The 25368-nt window shown below is 47.1% G+C and overlaps 2 protein-coding genes and 1 long non-coding RNA gene across 7 annotated transcripts; 2 read left to right on the forward strand and 1 right to left on the reverse strand.

The window, feature by feature from the left end:
- The first annotated feature begins 448 nt into the window (after nt 1-448).
- LOC120696753 lies at nt 449-3937 on the forward strand. 4 transcript variants are annotated; one of them, XR_005684286.1, is made up of 6 exons: nt 454-930; nt 1101-1453; nt 1619-2077; nt 2432-2514; nt 2731-3084; nt 3434-3937. It is a non-coding gene; the product is annotated as an uncharacterized LOC120696753 (long non-coding RNA). The 4 variants fall into 4 exon arrangements; XR_005684287.1 differs by having other exon boundaries at nt 449-930; nt 1643-2077; nt 2731-3937; XR_005684285.1 differs by having other exon boundaries at nt 452-930; nt 1104-1453; nt 2731-3937.
- A 2958-nt stretch (nt 3938-6895) lies between these two features.
- On the forward strand, nt 6896-10198 carry LOC120696754 (pentatricopeptide repeat-containing protein At5g04780, mitochondrial-like). Of its 2 annotated transcripts, XM_039979734.1 has the most exons (3): nt 6896-7176; nt 7821-7934; nt 8018-10198. In XM_039979734.1, exon 3 carries the CDS (start codon nt 8123-8125, stop codon nt 9689-9691), a length of 1569 nt encoding a protein of 522 aa, XP_039835668.1. In that variant the 5' UTR covers nt 6896-7176; nt 7821-7934; nt 8018-8122; the 3' UTR covers nt 9692-10198. The 2 variants fall into 2 exon arrangements, with proteins under 2 accessions (XP_039835668.1, XP_039835666.1); XM_039979732.1 differs by having other exon boundaries at nt 7835-10198.
- A 2889-nt stretch (nt 10199-13087) lies between these two features.
- On the reverse strand, nt 13088-15056 carry LOC120696755 (B3 domain-containing protein Os11g0156000-like). Its single transcript, XM_039979735.1, has 3 exons — nt 14134-15056; nt 13846-14026; nt 13088-13663 (listed from the first exon to the last, which is right to left on the reverse strand). Exons 1-3 carry the CDS (start codon nt 14921-14923, stop codon nt 13651-13653), a joined length of 984 nt encoding a protein of 327 aa, XP_039835669.1. The 5' UTR covers nt 14924-15056; the 3' UTR covers nt 13088-13650.
- Between the last annotated feature and the right edge of the window lie 10312 nt (nt 15057-25368).

The following is a 25368-nucleotide window of genomic DNA, read 5'->3' on the forward strand; positions in this document are numbered from 1 at the left end:
TTTTCCACAACCGGAGAAGGGATCGCCACCGAGATGCGTGTGCGTCTCTGCGCGGATCCTCACGATAGGAACAAATCGAAAAGCCACGATCGCGCCGCCGCCGCCGCCGCACACATTTGCCACGAGCACGCAGGTTGAGCGGCGACGACGGCGACCTCCACTGCCAGAACATGCCGCGCTTATCGATTGGTCGCAGGCCGGCCACTCCGGCATGCAATCGGGAACCTAGCAGCAGTAGCCAGCATATGTGATGATTACCCGGATCGCGATCGTCTTCGCATGCTGATCCCGTGTCGATCCATCGTCGAGCCCGACGGCACGATCCGCACGCGCGCATGGAGATGGAGCCATTTGCTTTTTCAGTTGGATTCTGCTTAAGGACTCGTGGAAAATCTGCCATGCTACCTGGAAAATTGCTTGTGGAAACGAAATGGAAATCTCTATAAACGATTTGCGCACCAAAAGGAGGGCACCCAGCGTGGCCATGTCAGCGCGGCTCGCCTCGGCCGTCGGATCGGCCAATGGACAGCCTGGATCGCGCGCACGGAGGTCCCCGCCACCGCCGCCTCCGCCGTCGAGAGATCCGGCCGCATGTCTCCCTCCCCTCCGTCCCGGGCGCCGAGGTCCGGGCGCACCCCCGCTCCGTCCCGGGCGCCGCGCCGTCCCGTCCGCCGCGCCCCGGCCGCCGCGCCGTCGACCCCGGCAACGCCGATCCGTCCCGAGACCTCTCGACGGACGTGCAGGAGGCGCTTGACGCGGCGCCGCTCGACCCCGCCCGCTGCGCCATCCGCACGGCGCGCGACACCGCTCGCCGGCCGGACCAGGGCAGCACGCCTCCCTCCCCTCCGGCGCACCGCATCTCGACTTCTCCCGGCGGCTGCTGGGCAGCACGCCTCCCTCCCCTCCGGCGCACCGCACCGGGAGTCTTTGGTGAGTCTGCCTCGCTTCTCCCTGATCCTCCTTCCTCCTGTCCTCAGTCAAGCCGGGTCGACTCTCCTCTGGCCTCGCAATCGGCGCCAATTGGCTCGTCATGAATTTGCTCCCTTGAGTACAAACTAATGGCCGTTCCCGATTCGCTCTCCGACGCACGCCTTCCCCAGCAGGTGGATGGCTTGGCGCCTTGGCTCCTGGCGCCCAGGCCTGGACGTGCGTGCTGCAGGTCCAGCTCAAGTCCTGCAGCGGCAGGCAAGGTGCTAGCGGCACCTGATCCACCGGCCTGGAGGCTCACACGGCCGGCCACCAGCAGCTGCAACAAGAGCAGAGTCAAGAACGGCACACGAAGGGAAGGACAGCAAGCACTAACAAATTAACATCTTGATCTTGGGATTTTTGGGCTCGTGAATGCTTGGCTTTTTATTTGTTTTGCAGGTCTCCACCGAGCGTGTGTGTGTGTGTGGGGGACATCCCAGCTCCAATCGAACTTGTTCTTCATCAGCATTATCTCGCCCGGAAGGTGCTTGGTGAAATGTTTCACACAACTTTTCTTTGTCTGATGATTTTGCTGTCTTTCCTCTCACTAGATTTATTTACAAGTTTTAGGCTTACTTGTTTTTCCTGCTTTATCTAAAATCAGAAAAGCAAAACAAAAATTAGTTTCTTTTGTATTCGTGCTTGTTAGATTTATTTCCTCCCCTCCTCGAAGCCGCGGAGCTGTGCGGCGCGGACAGGCCTCGCTGCGGCCAGCTCCCGGCAGAGATGAGGCGGGCAGAGCAAGGGCGGACGGCGGGCGCGCGGAGCAAGGGCCGACGGCGGCGCGGCGGAGGCCCTCGCGGGGCGCGGCGAACGGGGGCCGCCGAGCGCACTGCGGGGGAGCGGGCGCTCGTCGAGGCGGAGCTGCAGCGCCGAGCTGTGCGCCGGTCAGCCGCGTCGAGTCACCGCGCCGCCGAGCCTCCCGTTAGGCCGCCACGCCGTCGGTCCGCCTGCGCCACCGGGCCGCCGCCTACCCGCCGGGCCGCTGTGGAGAAGAACGGAGGAGGAGGAGCCGCAAAGTCGACCTGCCCGACGAGTACCTGCGCCGAGCCACCACGACGCTGCGCTTGTTGCCCAGCTCCATGCCCCCGAACAAATCCTACTACTCGTGAGTTTCAACTCCCGATCTCCTCCGACAGATCCAATTCCCCATCAACTGCAGTTGTTATAAAGAATTGGCTAGGGACGATTTGGTTCTATAGATAGGATTGCTTGCTCTGCTCCCCTTGAGATTCAGAACCACACATGGAGGATCTGGTGGATCATAGCAGCTGCATGTAGCTTTTGATGAGAAAAATTCCAAATTTCAATTGTTTCCTGGCATAAAACCTTTCACCAGAAAATGAGTGATGGGGAAGAAAATTGGGGAATATCTTCCAGAATCCCTCATGTGTTGGAGAAGTTAAAATAAGCGGTGCTTCTGAATATTTGATCTCTGAAACATGTTTCTCATCTCTGGCAGGACGGCGATCATGGCGAAGGACGCCTTGGCCTTGATGGATCATTTGGGGTGGAAGAAAGCACATGCCTTTGGCCACTCTATGGGTCAGTCCTCCTTGGTCTGCTGCACGTTTCAATTTTGAGATAATTCTTTAACTATCACGTACCATGGTATTATGCTATTTGTTATGAATCTGGAATTATTTTGCATCCCCTCTTTAGAATATAATCATATACTGGTACACACTGAAATGAAAATAACATACATTTGACAACTTATTCATGGAACTCTTCTGTACTTCTGTACTGTGTTGCTTTCAGGAATGTGTCAAGGGCATATCTTCAACAGGAATGCAATCTAATTGTGGTCTTGAAGGGCAAGTTAATGCATGCTGGACTCACAACATGATGACTACAAAAGAATTAGAGACAATACGCTCTGCCGGTTTTCTAATTTTAGTTATTCATGAAAGATTAGTTTCTCTAACAGCAGATATTATATTCAGAGAATGGTACCATTTCACTTGACTTACATAATATGCACGTACTATATAACTGCACAATTGTGCAATGCAAAACATCTAGCAGAAAGACTTCTTCCTACTGCTAGAATGGTACAACTTCATGGTGCAGCTCGTCTATCTTGCCGCTTGCCGAGCCCTCAGTTGTAGCCATGTATGTCCCCTTCTACCCACCACTGTCTATTAAGAGCACATATGCACAGCAACTGTTCGCTACTTTGCCTCTATGAGATCATTGCTCAGTTTGAACATGGAACATATGTACAAATGACTGCTATTATATTCATCACCTACAAATGGATATGGACCATTCCATTAGCTTAAATGATACATAAAGTGTGTATAGTTTTATCGACTCATAAATACTTTTAACCGCCACCTCTGGTCTCCACAACTTTGGATTATTTATTATCTGGGTTGATAATTTTACTTTTAGAAGTATTGAGGGTATGACACAAATGAAAATTAACTGAACAATGATTAGTTTAAAATTTTGATCTCAGTTGAACAAAGGTTAATTTGGTGTCCATATGGTAAACCGCAATGGTCTCCTTGCAAAAGTCATACCGTGTACGCAAAGGACGGTATACATTTGCCGCCTTATGATTCAGATACGTCGTGTTTTCGATCATCTGTGCATTATGCTAAGCGAGGTTATTTCTACGGTACATCTACAACCAAGAAAGCAACTGAATTCTCCATTGACGGTATGCATTAGAACTCTTGTAATTTCTCTGCACTCCTACAAGGCTTTGAATTTAACAGGTGTGTTGCTATACTCTGCATATGCTATCCATCTCACACTTAATTAGGGAGGGACCTAGGTGCAAAGCATTTGTCCTATTAAGTTTTGCATTTTATTTTATGTTTCAATCAGCTACAAGTTATAAAAGCTATGTAAAACCAAGATTCTCATAACTCGATCTATGGAATAGATATATTCAAATTCAAATACTCAGCATTACAGATTCAGTTTCTGCATCTATATCCATTTTACATATTAATTTTTTAATCATTTACTTTCAGACACACTGCTCCAAATCTCAATTCCATCTGTATAATAATATTTGACAAACCAAATCAAGCAAAGGTTTATTACCACCGGTTCAAATCCATGCATCTGCCTATAGTCCTAGAAAAATAAAAAGAAAAAAGAGAGCTTAAGGATGGCCATGCGCGGCAACGCCGCTACCATTTCTAGTGGATTGCGATGCTTGCATCACTGCCTCACCAACGCATATAGTGCCTCTTGAAATGAAATGTCTCTTTCGGAGAATGTGTCTACAAACTTGCATGATATGGAGGGGATTGGCACATGTTTTCTTTGGATCATATGGTAGGTAACGATCAAGGAAATTGGAAATTCGCCGCTCCAAAGATTTGCCACTATGGATGTGATGCCACTGCACGTCAGTGTTTGTTTGCAGTGTGCAATAGTCCCCATCTCTGAAACTTTTACTCCCTGAACATTTCATCCATATAAAACTGCAGATAGGCTTGGGTGATGAGGATTGAAGTTATCGCCTGATGCCTGATGGAATGGAGATAAAGCTGATCCAGCTGATGGCAATAATTCGTCCGAAACATCTTTGTGCCGCCCACTGTGTTTCGATGACCGACCTGAATATTTTAGCTTTTCAGCCTTGAGTGTTTGTTTTTTTGCATTTTCTGGTTCACATCACATACCTTTATCACCACGATCAGTCACAAATAAACAGAAAACGAGTATGATATGTTGAGAAAAAAATAACGAGACATCATTTTCTTGTATGGCCTGTCGGTGCTGAACTGATAGGCATTTCCTTTACACATAATAATTCTACTCATGTTTAGCATTTGCTCATACATAAGTGCCATTGCAACTTGAAATCCTGTAATTTCCTTAGTGAACCTGCTTTGAGCTTTCGGAAAAGTAGAAAGCTCCAGATGTCAAGATAACTCATTCTCTTTGTCTCCGAAACGATCGATCAGTGCGAGAATCAAATCCATTATCCACGGAGGAGCAGAGGGCGGCTGGAGGAAAGTTTTCTTCCACCGCCGTCGATTCACCACCGAACTGAAAACGTTGAAGGTGCAGCCTGAGAGCAACAGCACATGTTCTCTTGGATTCACTGATTTTTTTTTTGTCCCGCAAGCACCATTTGCCGACACTTCTTTTTGGAGGTTTATCTGGGCATTGACAAATGAGAAAACGGCGAGGCGTTGGTTCCATTTCTGGCAAGCGATCTCACCGCCTTTTCCATGTGCACTTCTTTTGCTTTGGACCATATCTTGTGGCCTGCCTATGCGATGGAATAGTGCTGATGTCTGTTCCACTGCACTACACTTACACCTTCAGATATACCCTACTGGATTCTCTTGGACGATGGGCACAATCAAAGGCACCCCATGATTCTTTTTTGCTGCCTTTTTGTTAAATTTTTTTGCTGCCTTTTCCCTTTGCTATGTAATAGAACTCCAGAGTGTTTTGCATGATACAGAGACAAAGGCAAAGAGAAATACTTGAACTAGGTGATTTGTTGAATCCGGCAATTACGTGCCCATTTGTTTTATCTTTAGGGTTCAAAAGCTCTGCATGTCAATTTCACAGAACAAGAGACTCGACCTCAAATGGGTCAAGACTCAAAAGTTACAAAACTCATAGGCTGCAGTATCTTAAGGAATTCTCGTACAACATTTATTTTTATACAAAAAGCAAATATGCTGATTGTGGGTCGCCCATATTCTTCAGTAAGAAGAAAACAGGATTTACTAGTACTTCTAATCTTTTCGTATCATATCGACCTGTAGGGAACATAAGATCTGGCCAACGGATTGCACTTCCATGAAACAATAAACAAACCTGGTAATGCAGTGCCTCAGGTGTTTGCGTTGAAAACGACTAGTTACGCGTGGGCGTATAGTACAAGGTTTCAGTGTTAAAAGGTTAAAAAGAGTTTCAGCACTCGCGACATCGGTGGGTGCAAATGGCCATCCCTTTCTGAAAAGTGCAGCGTGGAAAAAAAACTGACCACGCCTTGGTGAAGTCCAGATGAGATGAACACGAAGCAAATAACCAATTTGATTTGAGGAAAGCCGTAGCCTGATAAGGTGAAATCGAAGAGGAATGCACCAAGGCCGGCATGATTCCTGGCTATCCTCACGGATTGTGGAGGGCAAAAGACTCGAGCGATGTGAACTGTTCGGCTGAGTAGTGGTAATCTGATCGCTCAATCGCAATGGGAATCATCTGATGTGATCCGCACCCTCTTATAGTAGAAGGGATTGGAGCATGCGGCCGGCGGCGGCAGTTGTTTTCATTTTCTTGTTTTACTTTAGGCGAGAAGGTAGAGGATAGATCCTCCACCTTTATAACTTTATTATATTCATATAACTGCTGGTAACTCTCTTAAAAAGGAAAACTGCTTGTAACAAGAGTCACTAGAGATAGTTTTGAAAAGGAAGACAGAAGAAACAAGTTGGTTTATTATAAACTTGGAGCCTTTTTGGACTTTTATGAAATGCTCTTGTTCTTAGCTCCCGTTGGTTTTCAGAGGACTAAAATTTAACCCTACCATATTAAAAAAATATTTTTATTTAGAAGTATTAAATAAAGTCTAATTATAATTTTTTTGCATAGATGGATGTTAATTCGCGAGACGAATCTAGTAAACCTAATTAATTCTTATTTTACTACAATGATACTACAATAAATATCTGTTAACCATGAATTAACTATCCTCATTAGATTCATATCGTGAATTATCCTATAAATTCTGAAATTAATTTTATAACTAAATTTTATTTAACATTTCTAAATAATAAAATTCTCTTTGATATGACAGAATAAAGTTTTTAAAACCCTGAACAGCCCCGTAAATATGAGAAAAAGGGCCGGCCCGTATAAAGGCTCTGCAAGATACTGGGCCGCTAATCCTGACGCGCTCTTCTTCATATTGGGCCTCACGCTTCCGTCAGGAGTTTCCCAAGACCCATCAGCCACGCGAGCGGTCAATTTTCTTTTATTACCTCGCTTCGTTCTCGTCTCGTCTTCCACCTGTGGGCTGTGGCCTGGTGGTTCCAATCGCTTCGCATCGCTTCCCCGGAACCTCGGCGTCCTCCGAACTCCCATTCGCGTAGAGGCTTCCTCCCCGTCTTGCTCGTCCCACCGCTTCCGCGAGGCGCACAGCAGGTGCTGGCCCTGTGGGTGGTGCGGCATCTGCTTCGTGCGCCGCAGGTGTTCGATGGAATGATCCGCCCGAGAGAGGTAGCCAGTGGATTTTCTCTGTGCTTAATTTACTACAACTCTCGAATTTTTATGTATTATAGGCGCTGGACTGAAAATATGTCCTGCTGCTGCGAGCAAGACTGAAGAGTCGGAGAGTGTGCTTTTAGTAGTTTTGGGTGCTCTGTATCTCGTTCCCCATTTATGATCTTATTTCCTCTGAGTTTCTGGAAGATATTTACATTCCATGATGGGTAGGGTTTTTCCTTAAAAGCCTGTCTGAGAGAAGCTCGGATGAGAAGATGCTAAGTGAATTTTGAGGAATAGGATGAGGGGATATACACTTTTGTTTGATGCCTCTATAATTCAGGATGAGTTCTTATGAACAAATAAAAAACCCATATTAAATTATTGGTCATTCTAAGTAAAGTAATGTTTGCAGCTTTCAGTAAAACAGAAATGAAACCTGGGGCTATTATCACTGGAATAGTGTTCGGTGCATAGTGCAAGTGCCATGCTAAATTCAGCTTGCACAGCCCAAGATGTTAAACCAGGAACTCCATTTGTTTCAGTTCCGTTATTATTTTTCAATTGTTTTTGTTTTGTTTTCAATCATTTGTAATGAAAATTTAAAATATTTTCTCATGCTAATGTCAGCTGTACTTATTATGTTCCTTTTATGATAGATCTTATTTTTCAGGATGTAATTTGCTAGAAGAAGGTGCACCCAATTGTGATGAGTATCACACTGTTGTTACAATGCCTCAATTTGCTGTTTCTTTCAGCCACACCACTCAATGGTCTGATAAGTCTTTCAAGATTGAAGGTGAACAAACCTGAAACATTCTTAGTTCAGTCTTCTGAAAATATGATTTGCTCTTAGCTACAGGCAAGGATCCAATTATTTTCCTTTTGCGAGTAACACATTCCATTGGTGAAGTTTGCCTTCAAGTAAAACCGAGAGCTTGCCGACAGCTGGCTTGCTTGGATGGGCATTTGGTTTAACCATCATGCTATAAGTCAGTGTGCCAGATCTCTTATTGCTGTATGCTCGGGACTTCATTTTCGTGCTCGTTCTTTTTGTAACAAGCTCAACAGTGGAATTGCCCTAAAGGATAAAAGGCTTGTTAGGTTTGACAAGAATTTGATTGACATGTTTTCACTACATGTACTTTTGCAACAGTGTGCGAAGAGGAGGTGCCTCTTGATTGGGAAAGGCTGCCATGGTTTAGCCATCCATTTGGGTCTGGAAACTGATACTATCACGTGCAATATTCTGATCAACTTGTACACAAAATGTGGCATGAATGATTGTGCTCGTCATGTTTTTGATACAATGCCTTTCAGAAGCGTAGTCTCATGGAATACCATGATTGCTGGGTATACTTGCAATGGAAATGATTTACAAGCTCTGAAGCTTTTTTCAAAGATGCATGAAGAAGGGACACAGATGAGTGAATTTACCTTATCCAGCACCCTCTGTGCATGTGCTGCAAAATTTGCTACCGTAGAATGCAAACAATTGCACACTATTGCCATCAAGCTAGCATTGGACTCCAATAGTTTTGTTGGAACGGCAGTTCTTGATGTTTATGCAAAGTGTAATATGATTAATGATGCATGCTTGGTTTTTGAGAAAATTCCTGAGAAAACTGCAGTTACATGGAGTACATTCATTGCAGGATTCGTGCAAAATTGTCTTCATGAAGATGCATTACGTTTATTCCAGAGGTCACTAAGGGAAGGAGCACAATTTTCTGAATTCACTCTTTCTGCTATACTCAGTACATGTGCAAGCCTAGCATTGATGATTGGAGGAATACAGCTTCATGCAGTTATTTTCAAGTATGGTTTTGATTGTAATTTTTTTGTGGCATCATCTCTCGTGGATGTCTATGCAAGGTGTGGGCAGATTGAGGAAGCTTATCTAATATTTTCTGATATGAAACACAAGAATGTTGTTCTGTGGAATGCAATGATTACTAGTTTTACTAGGCATGGCAATTTTTGGGAAGCAATGATTCTTTTTGAGAAAATGCAGCAGGCAGGGATATCTCCAAATGAAGTTACTTATCTCTCCATGTTGTCAGTTTGTGGTCATGCAGGTTTAGTTGAAGAGGCCCGCTGCTACTTCAGCCTGCTAATATCTGATCAGACTGTCGAACCTAATGTCCTTCACTATTCTTGCATGGTGGATGTTTTGGGGCGATCTGGGAGGACTAATGAGGCTTGGGAACTGATTCAACAAATGCCATTTGAGCCAACTACTTCTATGTGGGGATCTTTGCTTGGATCATGCCGTAAGTACAGAAATATTGGATTAGCCAGACTAGCAGCTGAACAGCTTTTCAAACTGGAACCAGAAAATGGAGGGAACCATGCTTTGCTTTCAGATGTATATGCGTCCAGTGGAAACTGGGAGAATGCCGTCCTGGCAAGGAAATACCTAAATGATAGTGGTGCAAAGAAAGACATGGGGTCAAGTTGGATCTATGCAGCTCATATTTTTGGTTGTGAACAAAAAGAGGAGCTGTCTGTGCAGACTGCCGTTCCTTAATTAAGATTGCAAATGGCATTGGCCATGGTCAGAGATATCAAACGATTTCACCAATTTAAGGATGGACATGTTCATATGAGGACTTCTGGCAATTGATTGCTAAATGAGGGATGGCAACAATTTATTTCTGGCACTGTCTTCTTATCATATAGTTCAATTATTGCCTTGTGGTAGTGGCATTCTATACTGAAGATAAATGTCAGTACTTGTACCGATAGCTTTGTTATTCAAGCCAATATTGTCATCTTGTGGCTTCATTTAGTGTGACATCAACACTATCATTTGAACGTTACATAGGGTATCAAGGCTGAGTTGAGTCGCTTATTATCATAATAGCTAGTGTGACCTACAGTAATGAAATATTTATTGTACAGTGCTTTTGTAAGCCGGTGTTTTTAGCAATGAAATATTTGTTTCTGCAGAGCTGTACATGGAAAGTGGATGCACGATTTGTACAGTGCTTTTGTAAGCCAGTGTTTTTAGCAATGAAATATTTGTTTCTGCAGAGCTGTACATGGAAAGTGGATGCACGATTTGTTGAGTTCGTAGAAAGACCTCTTATAGAAATGCACATGAAAAGGAGGATTTCTTGTCTTCCTCGTTATCTTTCCAGTTCACAGTGAACTCTCAAAGTGGTATGTTCACTAGTCACACGATGTTCATGAAACTTTTTTGTCAGTATTCTTTATTTAATAAGTAAACATTATGTAAAACATAAAAAAATAAACAAAGTTTTGATGTCTTATACTCTTATACCTTCGATCTCTTATGACAGCTTGACCATTAGGCAATGATAGTTGAGTTCATGACTTGAAGCACCCATTCTAATTACCAGTAAGCCTAGTATGTTGCCATCATTTGCTTTTCTAATCAACAATCTGAGGATCTTCTACATTATCACATAGGAAGTACCAATACAGTGAAAATACTTGTCATTTGATCACCTTTACCAAATTAGCTATGCATAGTTTGGTACAACATGACATATCTTAGGTCCTAAAGAGCCTCCATTGGTCCACGGTCAGCCCATGTTTACATCTGTCTCTCCAGAAAAGTACTGTGTTCGTACAAAAGAGCCGGTGTCTAGAACCACTAGCAGGTACTGAGGAAAGGGAAAATAATTGACACTGGAGATTTATGACTATTCATCAGGTTAGTCATTTCTTGTGGACCAACCATATTCTTGTTCATGAGCTCCGCGAATTCATTGGCCTCATGTGGCTGATGGCCCTGATGGGTGTATCATAGCATTTTGTAGGCCCTACCAGTTTCATGAGCCAGACCTCTGATACCTCCCCGGACTTAATTCACTCATCATGTGATGCTTCCTAATCTCCCTCCCTCCCTCTCAAAAGTGGTGTGTCATTGCACTCTCTTCTCGGATTTTTCTCAGCTAGTAATGGTCACCATTGCCTTGTTTAGCATTGGACAGTGCCATACACTATACAGTACTTCTCGGTTTTCCTTGCTGATCCTCCATGGCTTTGGAAAGGAACTTCGGGACTTCTGGTTATAAAAAGAGTTCTTTACTTTGTCAGACAAGAGAAAAGAACTGCATATTTAGCTGGAGTGTACTTTTACGTGGATGACGTGATTAGTTTGTACTTTGTACTAGTTGCATCCATCCTTTGACAACTCCTTTCTTTTGAATGAAAGAAACACTTTCTTTCCTTGGTATGTGTTGAGCATAGTAGGCGAGAGTCTACTTTACAATTATGGCCCTCACATGACGCTTTAGTTGTAGCGATTAAGATAATATTATCTGGTGTTCAAAGGTGTTAATCATGTAACCCTGGAATGCCTCGGATAAGGTTCGTGTCTGGTCATTAGGGAAAGCCTCCACTCCTGCACATGGCTGCTGTTCTCGGTCGCCAGAGCAGACAGGAAATCCTGCTGTTGATACGGTGGTTAACCTATATGTTTAATCATCATTACCACAGTTGCTGCTGCTACATTCAGATGAATGTGAAACCTGCATCCCAGTTATTTTTCCCCTAATCAGCACAGTATTCTAGGACCTTGTTTATGTTTTAATAGGATTCTCATCATCTTGCACTTGCACTGCAAATTGACTAATTATATATCTTCTATCTCTCAGGCTACTTGCAGCTGCAGAGTCTTTACATTGATGTGCTCTCATACCCTATTAGGTGACCTAAGGTAAGAGGCTGTCACTCTAGATTCTTCATGCACTTTGTTTAAGCTTTCTTGTGTTTCACAAGTGGACACGAAGGCAGTGCACATATTTTCTTACAGCTAGCTACAGCCTTGCCTTAATTATAAGAGTTGATCGGAGCCACATCAGCTTGGTTAGGCCGGGTTTCTCCAGGCACCTACCACTGCTCTGAATTATATTGACCAGCCGGCTGGCCGGCCAAAAGACAAGTTTGTAACCTGTGGTTTAGCCTCGTACAAGCCTTTCCGACGTAGGCAGTCGGGCAACAAAAGGCGGGGACAGTCACAGATCTGCGTCCATCTTTTGATACGTGCTGTGGGAAATCTAGCCGGTTATTGGAGCTTAGTGCCCCTTCTCTGGCTGTGTTTAGTTCCCTCAAAGTTTTCAAACTTTCCGTCACATCGAAATATTAAATGTAGCAAATGACACATGCATGGAACACTAAATATAGGTAAATAAAACAACTTATTGCACAGTTTGAATGAATCTTTTGAGCCTAGTTAGCCCATAGTAGGATAATATTTACCGCATACAAATAAAAATGCTACAGTACTTTTCAGCTTCACTTTTCGTAAACTTTTCGCATCTAAACTCAGCCTCTATCATAAACCTGCCTCTAAGATTGTCAGCTTGGCCAGCCCTTTTTCTTAGTATCCTATTAGGGCGAATTGAGCCCACTTGGACACTGAAACTTTTGCTGAGCCTTTCCTTCCCGAGGGAACAAAAAGGTGGAGACCGCCCATTGATAGTCTAGTGAGGGATCGGAACATGGAAATCCCCAGATGTCGGCATCGCCTGGGGCACATCGCTTCTTTAATATTTCTTGGGCATCTATGAGTTTTCACCCCTGTTGTTTGGTTTGGTTGTCTGGAGGAGGTGAAATGCCATTGCACATCCATCACCTTGCTTGGATTGCCCCTTGAGGTGAAAGCATTGGATGGATTGGTTGTATGAAGTAGAAAGGTAGAGTAAACAGCATTGAAACAATTGACTGCATCAGCTTTCGCCTTCGGCCATTTACAGTCGTCTTTCTTTTACTTCTTTTAGGTATATTATTCTGTACCTTTTTTCTTCAAATGAAATGGACCTCTATGGCATGGGATTAAACAGTTTAATTTTCCCTGTTTAGACCCCTGTTAAAAAAGATAAAAGGATATATTTTTAAATGTTTCTTGATGTTAAAAAAAAAGATTGCTTGAAGCTAGAACAGCAGAAAATAGTAAAGGGGAGTCAGGGAGAGAACAAGTCTCCATAAGGACATTTCTTTGTTCCTAGAAGGAGGCAGGGGCTAAGGAGAAGATAGTCAGATACATCAACTTCATGCATCACAGTTTGTTCTTGGGCCCACCCACATCTCACATACTCCTACTACAGATGACAAACACATACATGCTTGTAGGCATGTCCTTTTGTTTTTTTCATGTGTGTCACCATCCCTCACTCCCTCAGTCTCTACCTCTCCTTTTCAACCTGATGTTTCCTGAAACCTCCAACTAGCTACTACCTGCTGCTGCGGCTGCAAGGGGCCCGGCCCGACCCGTACTGCACGTAGGGTTTCTGGAAGGCAACAAGAAAGAAAAGGGGCATTCTTGACGGAAGGAAGATTGCCCGGGAAACAAGGGATCTCTTTCACTCCCTTCCTTTTCATTCCACAGGTCAATTCAAACCTGTCACTCAGTACAGACAGACTACAGAGCAGTAGTAGTGGTAGGCTGGAAGCTAGTTTCTTCATTGCTGGTTGTAAGGATTCTGCAAGCATGGCCTCAGATCTCTTTCCTCTGTCCTATGAACTGCCCCTGTTGGCAAGAAAATAGAAGATACTAAGTTTTCACTTAATTATTAATTTGAGGCTTTGAGCAAGGAAAGTGGTATTAATTTGAGCAAGGAATGTGGTGCTAGTTGATTTCGATTGATTCTATCAGTTTCAGTTTCAGGTATGATGCAATAACTGAAACTCGGCGATATTTGTAGCACTAACCAGTAATTTGGCACTGTGGACACTGCAGAGTAAGGGCTCTGGTGCAAATAGCCGTACATTGCCGCCGTCGCCGCCTCCGCCTCCGGTTCTGGCTCTGGGCCGCAGTCGAGGTTCACGCCGAACAGCCGGAGCTTCCTCGACGGTGCTGTAGGCGTGCCGCTGCTCTTGGCGTCCGCCTCGCCTGCAATCATCCACGGGAAATGGCGTAAGCCACATGATCTCTTTGATATTTTTCACCTTTGCTAGCATCACGTTAATCATAAACGTGTTCTGTTTTTGGATAGTTACCTGCGTGGGTCATGTCGCTATGGTAGGCGTAGGGGCTGGCCGGGCTGGTGGGGTACGACGATCCCGACGTGCTGTAGCACATCGGGCTCCACGGCTGCTGCTCGCCGGCGTTGAGCGCGGGTGCCGGGGCGCGCACGGGCGGCGGAGGCTTCGGCGCTGGTGCTGCGCTCTCGCCACGGCGCCTGCAGCCGATGAAGAGGCGGTCGCCGACACCAAGGCCGCCGCGCACCCGCTCGAAGCGCACGACGTCGCCGGCGTCGAGGCGCTTCTCCTTCACGTACCGGCTCCAGCCCTTTGTGAGCACGTAGCTCTGGCTGCTGGTCCAGTACGAGTACCGGAACCTCCACGGCTTGCCGGCCTCGTCCTCGAAGGCCAGCAGCAAGCCCTTCTCGCTGCCCTCGCCGCCGCCAAGGGGGAAATACCTCTCCGCGTGCTGCTTGGGGATCACCAGCCTGTTGAGCTTGCCCACGTCGCTGGGCGTCAGAGGCTTCTCGAACAGGTGCTCCCTCTCGTACCGGTGCTGGTGGTAGTGCAGGTTGGTGTACATGGTCACCCCCCACGGCCACGCCTGGGGGTGCCCCTGGGCGAGATGGTGCATGGCCATTGCTGATCTTGAACTTCTTAGTCTGGAGCTAGAGGTGGGAGAAGAGAGGTTCTTCAGTTCTTGCCTAGCTCTCCCAGAAAAGTTTGGCAGTGGGGAGAGGGGGAGAAGAGAAGCAGTGGACCAGTGGTGGTGTGGTGATGTGTTGTGTTGTGTAGAGGGAGGCATGCATATGTCATGGCCGGCCATTTATAGCCAGCCTCCCAAGTAGTAAAACCACCAGTCTAGATGGTCAGGAAGGGGTGTACATGTAATGTACTATTGATAATACTTCCATGGTGGGAATGCATGCATGATGAGTAGGAGACTCATGGTGCAGGTGCATTTGATCTTGTGGAGAGAGAGCATTACTATTATTTTAACCTAGGTAGACAGGAAGAATCAAAGTGAGGGAAGGGCTTCAAAGGTGGTGAGATTAGAATATGTAGCTCCAGTGTAGCCGAGGAGGAATGATCAGGTGGTGGTACTTAAAAGTTGGCGCCTGGACATTGTGGCCTAATCACAGCCATCCAGGGGGCCGGGACACGGCAGGCCCTACCATTGCTTTCCATGTGCGAGGGGTGGTTGGGGCCTATACATGACCACTGTCCTGATGAACTCCCCAGTTTTATTTCATTTTTTAACTTCTTTTCTTGCTTGCAGTATGGATCCTGGCTCCTGGTGTTTCAACTTTCAAGCCATTCAATTTCCAATTGGCTTTGGGAAGGTGCAAGAAAGCCAGCCAGTCCCGGTTACCATCTCAATTTCCCGTAAGGCCCTGTCTCTTCTGTTCCTCTCTCTCCATAGGAGTAGTTTCGGCCGTGTTTAGTTAGTGAGGCCTGTAAAGGCAAAAAAATTTTGCGTCGGAATCTTCCCAATTTGAAGTAGTAAATGAAGTCTATTTACAAAACTTTTTATATGGATGGGTTGTAAATCGCGAGACGAATCTAATGATGCTAATTAATCTATGATTAATCAATAATTAGCGGTTGGTTACTGTAGTATCACTGTTGCAAATCATGGATTAAGTAGGCTCATTAGATTCGTCTCGCGATTTACAACCCAACCATGCAAAAAAATTTATAAATAGACTTCATTTAGTACTTCAAATTAGTAAAATTTCTTTTTATTTTAATGTATTTACGGTTTTTTTGTGTTTACCCGTGGTAACTAAACAGACCCTTCGTAGAGGTGGATTAACCTGAAGAGATGATGGATTGACAGGTTTTGCTGGCCTGCCTGCCTCTAGCCCTCTACTCCTACTACCAGGCACCAGCAGCCTCTTCATCCCTGTGGTGGCCACTTGGAATATCTGAGGCCTGAGGAGCTGGTAGGCAATAACTTGCTTGTTCTTGAGGGCACTAGTGGCCTTTGTGAGATAGTAGATGTGACATTTGAGGTGTATGCATTGCATGGGCTCTGAGCCAGCTCTAATTATCACGCACCATCTTGTACTGGAACCAGCCACTTCTTTTTCGTCTCAGATTCAACACCATCAAGGGCTCAGTCAGGCCTGTCCCATTGAAGGCCTGGCTGACCACCCCTCCGGAGGACAAGACTTGCAAGCGAGGGAGCTGGCTTTTGGGCCCTGTTTTTAGTTCTCACCCCGTAAACGCAAAAAAGTCGTAAACGCAAAAAAGTGAAAATGAATCTTACAAATTTGAAGTACTAAATGAAGTCTATTTACAAAACTTTTTGCATGGTTGGGCTGTAAATCGCGAGATGAATCTAATGAGTCTACTTAATCCATGATTTGCAACAGTAATGCTACAGTAATCATCCACTAATTATTGATTAACCATGGATTAATTAGCATCATTAGATTCGTCTCGCGATTTACAACCCATCTGTGCAAAAAAATTTGTAAATAGACATCATTTAGTATTTCAAATTGACAAGATTTCCACGCAAAAAAAATATTACATTTACATGTAAAACGATCTAAACATGGCCTTGGTTGGATTCTTATTACCCCCCATGAATTGAATTGCCTGCAGGATGCTGCTGCATTATTCCCATTCAAACCATCGGTTCAGGACGACCTGCCCCGACCTGGCCTGGTCCGGACCCTGCTGCACTGCTAGCTGGGAGTGTTGAAGATGGTGGCGAGTGATCGAGGCTTACGTGGGGGCAAAGCGACTGGTCCTCACCACGCCCCTGCCTCCCCTGCTCGTGTTTGGATCGATGCCTCCCCTGCTGCTGCAGTTTAGCGGTTGTTATTATCATGCATCATCGCCATTTGGGAGGCACCTCCTCTTGTTGGAAGATTGGCGTACAGGACACCAGATGATCTGTTCCTGGCATTTTTAATGGCGGATCTGTATCAGATTCCGTAAACTATTGGGGATGAAATCGGCGATGTCGCTTTGCTTGCTTCTTTGGAGACAGGTATTCCATCACATGGTTCTGAACTGAGCGGTACGCTACGTGGTTAGATGCATTGTTCTCGCACTAATGCGTGCTTATGTTTGAGTATTATTCAGCTTGTCAACCTTTGGAGAAACCGGAGGGGCCATGAGGAAGTCTGTTGCTATTATATCAGCTGGTACTGTACTGTCCAGAACCCAATCATAACGGTGCGCTAACGGATCTCCAAAAACTAATCTCTCCCTGTTCATCTCCTTTCGTTTGATATTTATCTGACATTAGATCACTTAATCGGATATTGGTAATTTGTTCAGCCATAGTATTTTCTTCTGCTATCAACACCTGCAGGGAAATAGGAAGTGTATGATTTACCATCTCACGTGGCCTTGGCATTACTTGCGTGCCGTCTCTTGCCTAGCTGCCGCTGGGGCTACAAGTTCCCAAACGCCAAAGTAAATCTTGCACTGAAATGGGAAACAAGATCAAAGATTGGACCTGCGCCAGAGATCCCTTCATCTCCAATTTCCAACAAGTTCGCGAATCAGGTGATACAGATTTTTGTCCCCCAGTTCATTCCACAGCATTACTTCTGTGCAACAACAACCCCTGCCCTCTTGTTCCTCCACCCATTAATCCCCTACCAATCCCTAGAACTTATTCTGCTCTTCTTTTCCTGCGTGCATGCACATAGAGATACGCAATAAACAAGTCTGGTGCTCCCTTGCTCAGCCACTAGCACAGCTAGATGTACTATGTGCTAATTATGTGCTTAGAGACTAGTAGTAATTGTTAATTGCGCACATATGCTTGGACTAAACTATGAGTCTATGTTTAGCATCTCCATGGCGCATCATGCATGCACGATTGAGTTCACGTTGGCAGGTTTTGTTGTGGAATCTTGTCAAGAAAAGTCATCATGGTTACTCGATTGCAGCTCCATCCAAATGATGAGGGTCCTAATTTGGAAAACCTTAAACACTCCAGTTTTTACCTGAGGGTTTCCATAGCGATGCATATGGTAGAATTCCAAAAAAAAAAAACTCAGATGCAATTTGAAGTTGCAACATTGCATTGTTCATGTTTAAGTTAACTTGCATTTTTCCCGAGAAATCCATGTATGCAGACTTGATGGAAAAAACGGACATAATAATCACAAATTTCCAGTAGCCATGTTCTTTAGAAGAGAAACACTGGTAGGGGGTGGACTTGGACTTGTTTATCACTACTGACAGTTGGGATGCGCTTGCAGGCCTAAACTTTGACCAGGATTCAAGATCCAGTCCAGCATACTTTAGCTGATTTCATTGAGTAATCGCCCATCGTTGAAGGTAACATGGACCGAACCGCAACCGCATCATTGGAGCCCAGTCAGTTCATCCGCAGCACAACACATCGAGATACTGCATGGGGCTCATCTACCGGGGCGGGGGAGCTTGTGAAGTGTGTCCAAGTGTATGATATCATATCACAGCTGGCAGCGGCGTACGTATCCTATTCAAGCGTGACCACGAGGAGGCAGCCACGCCGCGGCCGGCCGGGGCACACAGCTCTTCTTTTTCTTCTCTCCTCCTCGCATGCAGCTCACCTGCCCAACAATCTTTTCTCCGTGCACATGAGCGGCTTGGTATCTTATGCAGGGGGGATTGAATTGAATACCGGGGCGAGGTCGAGATAAGGGGACACATGCTAATGCCCCCTCCCCGGCCTGCTTGTGTTATTCCTGCGGCTCCGCTGCTTTCCATGAGAGGCCACGTCTGTCTTGCCTGCTTGCTTCCTTTCCTTCATGCACCAAGCACTGCACTGGTGCGCCGGAGGATGCAGGGAGGACTCCATCGCCGTGACGGACGTGGAAAGCATACTATATAATAGCAACCAGGTATGTATCTTTATATGGCTGATGGTAATATTAGTTTAACTATAAGATTATAGTTATATATATAATATATATAGTGGCTCTTATGTGTAAGCTTAGCGAGTGTTAATTATTCTGCGGATGAATTAGGGCGATGGCTAGCTAGTGTATTTCTAAGATACATACACATCCTAATACAAATGTAAAATCTTGCAGATTCTTCTAGCTAGTGAAGTATTTGTGTTGGGGGCATGATCATGAATACTTGACGTACTGTACTGTGGAAGGCTAATTGTTGGTAGCCACTGGCAGGGGCTGGGAGTTGGTGCCATGTGTGTGTAGAACTGGTTGCAGCAGCCAGCGCTGGTCCATCATCTTGCAGCTGTCGTTTTACGCGCAGCTGCCTAAATTTCCGCACCGGGCGGCAACTAAACTCGTGATCTTTTGGGCAGATCTTTGCGGTGGGGACCGGCCGGGGATGCGTGCGCGGAGGGGATCGGAGGCGCACAGTGCAAACAGTGCAGTGCGAGGAGCAGATGATGTTCATGTCTGATGCCCATGCCATGCCTTGCCTGCCCACCCCACCAGATTGGAGCTCGGCTTTGCCTCTTGCGCTCCGGACAGCGCCGTGACGTGATAGAGAAGGCCAGGCCAGGCCAGGAGCCCGAGCTGAGCCAGGAGGAGATTGATGACGATGATGATGAAGAGAGAGAGAGAGAGAGAGGGAGAGAACAGAGAAGGAACTGGCATGTTTTCTGAGGCCTTTTCACCCTCGGCAGGCCCGGAAAATCGAATGGCCGGGGCCTGCAAGCATGGTGTCATGCTGCCGCTTTGTATGTGTCAGCGTGAAAGGGCGCCTTTTGTGGTGTGGAGGGAGGGAGACAAAGCGGATGCAGGGCCTGATTACCACGGCCCAAAGGTAAAGCTGAGCACAGTCTTAGGCTTTCTCCAACCATTCCCCCATCCAACTCCCCCCAAACGTACTATTTACTATATTTTACTACCTCCCTCCAAAAAATTTCTCCCCCTATGACTCCTTCTCTCCAACCATTCCCCCCATATCTATTCCCCCTATATACTATCACTCATTAACTAACTATTTATTTAACATTTTTGAATTTTAAAAAAACATACAGTATTTATACTGTCATAATACGTATTATTATCGTGTTACGGGGCTCAAACGAGATTAATATCGCAAAGAAACGGTGTGATTAGAGATATAGGGGGAGTTTCAACTCCCCCCACGTATTGGGGGAGTTTCAACTCCCCCCAATATACAGGGGGGCGTGGGGGGAGCCGTTGGAGGGCTTCCTCCCCCCAAAGCTCCCCTATGTGCGGGGGAGGGCCCTTTACAGGGCACCGTTGGACATCGCCTTAGGCTGCGTTTAGTTCCCCTGAAAAACACTGTAGCGGGGGAAAAGCACTGTAGCACACTGTATCACTTTTTATTTGTTTGTGGTAGATATTGTCCTATCATGACCTAACTAGGCTCAAAAGATTCGTCTCGCAATGTACATCAAAACTATGTAATTAATTTTTTTATTTACCTACATTTAGTACTCCATATATGTGTCATTTGCTACATTTAATGTTTCGATGTGATGGAGATGTGATTAGCCCTGCTAATGGGTTGGAACCCGCACCAAACCCAACCCCACCCAAAATTAACATATTTAGATACCCAATCCCACCCAACCCAATTAGTTAATTTCTCAACTCTAACCAACCCGCCCCATTATAAGCGGGTAACCCATAAAAACCCATGAGTTCTACTATGCAGAGGAATTTAGTGGTTCTACACTTAATGTGGGGATCACATATATGTCTAGCCACACTACTTTGCACAGAGTATCTGTCAGTCATATTGACTCATCTCTAAAAATTTCAGTCAATTTCGATAAAATTTTATAGTGTGAACGCGAGGTTTTAATTCCAGTGTCCGAGTCTTGATGTGGAGTCCACGTGTAGTTCTAGCCACGCTATTTTGCACAGAGTAGCTGCCAGTCGTACTGAGTCATCTTCAACAAATTTCAGTCAATTTCGATAAAATTTTATAGTGTGAACGCGAGATTTTAATTCTAGGGTCCGGCTCTTAATGTGGAGCCCACGTGTAGTTCTAGCCATGCTGCTTTGCACAGAGTAGCTGCCTGTCGTACTGAGTCATCTCCAACAAATTTCAGTCAATTTCGATAAAATTTTATAGTGTGAACGCGAGGTTTTAATTCTAGGGTCCGGCTCTTGATGTGGAGCCCGCGTGTAGTTCTAGCCACGCTGCTTTGCACAGAGTAGCTGCCAGTCGTACTGAGTCATCTCCAACAAATTTCAGTCAATTTTGATAAAATTTTATAGTGTGAACGCGAGGTTTTAATTCCAGGGTCCGGCTCTTCATGTGGGGCCCACAGGTAGTTCTAGCCACACTGCTTTGCACAAAATAGCTGCCAGTCGTACTGAGTCATCTCCAACAAAATTCAGTCAATTTCGATAAAATTTTCTGATATAAACACGTGGTTTTAATTTCAGAGTCCAGCTCTCACGTGGGACCCACATTTATATATAGTTATACTATTTTGTAAAAAGTATCCATTTCAACCCACCCCAACCCGCCTCAACCCGCATTTATATAGAACCCGCCCCGACCCACCCCATTAACTAATACAACCCATTTTAAATCATTCAAACACACTCCATTTCAAAACTCACCCCATAAAACTCATTTCAACCCAACCCATTAGCAGGCCTAGATGTGATGGAAAGTTTGATTTTTGTGGGAATTGAACAAAGATGCCCCAAAACCCCCCAAAATCCAAACTTTCCATCACATCGAAACATTAAATATAGCAAATGACACATGCATGGAGTACTAAATGTAGGTAAATAAAAAAACTAATTGCATAGTTTTGATGTACGTTGCGAGACGAATCTTTTGAGCCTTGTTAGATCATGGATGGACAATATTTACCACAAATAAACGAAAAGTATTATAGTGTACTACAGTATCCGATGTGACTTTTCGCATCCCTTTTCAGTCCATCTAAACACAGCCACAGCCTTATTTGACCGGGCGCGGCCAATGGCCTTTTTACTCGCAGGCTGAGCGCAGTTGCAGGCGCAGAGACAGCAGTGGCCGGCCACGACCTGAAAAGGAGTGGCAGTAAAAAGCGGGTGGGAGAAGCCGTGTGAACAGCGCCATGAAGCAGCACGGACGGACTGTAGCGCGCGGCACCGAGGAGGACCGGCGGGGCGGGCGGCTCTTCAGTGAGCATCGTCGTCCTCGCCGGCGGAAAACCAACCAACCCACCCATGGACGTGGACATGGAGGTCGCGCAGCACGCACAGCACAGTGCGGTTGACGTCACAGTGCTAGGTATTAGTAACACATGCAACAAACCAAGGATCGGCACGTGCAGCAGCTAGCCAAGCCACAGTGGTAGCAGGCACGCTACCTTTGCTGCCGCTAGCTGCCGGCCGTCCCCGGCGGTGGCCTCCGGGGGCCGCGCGACGCGACGCGAATAATTTGGCACGCACACAGCACGGCCTGCCTGCCTGCCTGCCTTGGTCATGGTCTGTCCCTGTCCCTGTTACTGTTTTTTTTTTGAGAGGAGTCCCTGTTACTGTTAGGCCAGCGCGTCGCGTGCCGCCGCTAGGCGCGCGCACCACCTGCCGGGGCCAGGATCGCAGCGGGGTCCCGGCCCGGCCCCCAGGCGGAGCAGCAGGCCCACGACGGTGCCGCGCATCATCACCGCACGTCGACGTCGTCGGCCGGTCCCCCGGCGCGCTGCTGCTGCTAGCGTGGGCACCGGGACAGTGCGCATGGCATGATGCGTGGTGGTGCTACAGGAGTCGCGGGCACGCTGCTTCCAGTTCCACAGTGCGCGCGCGGGACCGATCGTTATCACGACAGGTCGGTGTCGGCCCACCCTCCATCGACGATCGTGGTAGGAATCTGGAAATGGGGCGGACGCCAAGATCTTTGCCACAAGGCACTACTTGTGTGCCTTTCTGATTCATCGATGAATTCGGCCCTGCGTGTACGTACATACTCTAACTCATGTACACCGTGGAGAGGGCGGCTTGGGGAGAAACGGTCGTCCTCGTGCCGACACGTGCCTGGTTTGGGGGTGGGGGCCAGCAGCGGCAGCGGAGAGGGACGGTCGACGCGGGGCGTGGATTCCTCGGCCTCACAGCCCGCGTGCGCACCGCCTTGCCTGCGCGGTGGGCCCTGCCGTCTCCGTGAGTCCGTGTGCCGAACCGCCTCAGGAAACGCCTCGCCTGGCCGTGGGCCTCGGCGATTCCCCGCAACCCGGTCGCGCGAGGTCTCGCTTCGTCCCTTTCCGCTTTCGTCTCCCAGTTGTGGAGGCGGGGTAGGGTTTGGGTAGCGTCCGCCGCCGCCGTCTTTGGAGGGTGGCTTCGTTGGTGCAGCCCGCTGGCGGTGCGCCGGCGTCAGTGGAGACCGGCGCCGCCCTCCTCCAGGTACGCTCCCCACGATATGCAGAAGTTTCCCCTGCATTGCCGCTGTCCTGCCCAACCTTACGCGTCGCCCTTGCCGTCTGGCTTCGTTGGTGTAGGTCACTGGCCGCCAGCCCACCGCCGGTGCGCAGGTCGTCCGTCGCGGCCGGCGGCGCCCTCTTCCACCAGCGCTACAAACGATACCCGAATCTTCCACTTCAGTGCTGGCTCTGTTCTCCCAAGCTTCACGGTGTGCGATTCGATGAACTCCGAATCGGGAGGTGGTGTACTTCTTCTACCATCGTGTGCTGATTCTTGCATTCCTATTTCATGTGTTCCCTGTGCGCCTGCTCCCGTTCGTGGGCTGTCTTCCCTGCGGTTCACGAAGCGGGTTAACACTGTCGGTTGCGCTGCCCGTGCTGATCTCTGGCTCAAGTTCTTCAGGTCGTGCTCCCATTCGCCAGGTCCTACTGCAGTTCGTCAGGTGTGTGCTTAGTTTTGCCGCGTGTGGCTTACATTATAGCTTTCTACTCCGCGTATGTCATTCGGCTCCACAGTATACAGATTGCATGGCTTTGCTCCATGTTTCTATGGGTGCCTTTGGTACATTGCAGCTGCTATTTTTTGTGCGTCTGTGCTGTTCTAGATTATACCTGCCTGCTGCTGTCGTGGTGCGGTAACGGTTTACAGGTTCTGATTTCTGTGTGCGTGTCCTACTGTAGTGCTGCGCTGGTGATTCTTGTTTTCTTTGGCTCTCACATGAGATGTCCTTCTGCTCTTAGCATTTAGATGGATGCTCCTCCTTCTCGGCGCCGTTGCAGGGAGGCTGCGCCTTCCACTGAAAGGAACGAGGTGTACTATACCTGATTTGGTTGCCTCCCGGCGACGGCGTCGTGAGGAGGCTGCTGCGGCCACTTTGGCTGCTCGTGTAGGCGCTGCTTGTGGTAGAAATGTACGCTCGCGGCTACCTATGCGGCCTGTTCCTTTCCCTGCGACGGCGGTTGTTGTTTCAACTTCAACCTCTATCCCTGTTGGCCCAAGACGTTGCGTTGTTGCCAGTGAGTTCAGCTCAAAACTTTGCCATTTTTTTAAGCTATGTTCCTGCCTACGTATGATTGACCTAGCCATTTTGCCTAGGAGACCATTTCTTCCCCCTTGTGCCTGCAAACACTGCTCGAGAGAATAGGGCCAGAAGAATGTCTAGGAACAAAAACAGAAACCTAATGAAAAAAGGTTGCCTTTCCTTAGCCTGCATTGTTTAGGGATTTGGCAATGTTTTTTTCAGGTTCAGTTTTCATACTATCTGCTCAAATATGCAGCGTCTATCGGTTCTGCTCCTTTGGCTGAGCCTGTAGTTGCCTTCCCAAAAGAATATTCAGCTCTGCTAAAAGGTATAGTTCTGGATTGTTTCCTTCTCTGCTTCCCAGGGAACACCGTTTGTCTTCTATGTCCGCACATCTTAGCCCTTCATCTGTTTCATGCAGAGACGTATTCTGGTCGTTCCTACTATGGGGGGCCAGATTACATATGCGAGCATTGTGGCGCTGTTTTCTAGTACCAGGAACGTGTGCTTAGTTTAAGTTCATATGCGCAGAAACGTATACTCTATCTTCTATACACCCTGGAAACGGAGGCTTCGAAGTGCTCCTGGGAGCGCTTCGTTCCACTCACGGGTCGACACATCGCTTGCCTCGCCACATCCTCGGACCGCCGATGGGGAGGGACGCCTGACGCGGGCCCTGCTTTCTCCGGCACCGCCTTGCACCTTCCTCGGTCGCCGCGGCTCGGGCCCGCCATGCTCCCAAAAAAATACAGCGCACCGCCTCTCCCTCCTGTGGGCCTAAGCGAGACCCGCTGAAACCGTCTCCGCGGGACGGCGCAGTCTCCTGCTGCGCTCCTTTTCGTTTTCATCTCCATTTGCCGGAGGCGGTGTAGGGTTTCGGAAGGGGCCGGCGCCGCCATCAGCGGAGGGGGACCTCGCCTCCGG

Source organism: Panicum virgatum, chromosome 3K (assembly GCF_016808335.1).
Source record: "Panicum virgatum strain AP13 chromosome 3K, P.virgatum_v5, whole genome shotgun sequence".
Classification (NCBI taxonomy): domain Eukaryota; kingdom Viridiplantae; phylum Streptophyta; class Magnoliopsida; order Poales; family Poaceae; genus Panicum; species Panicum virgatum.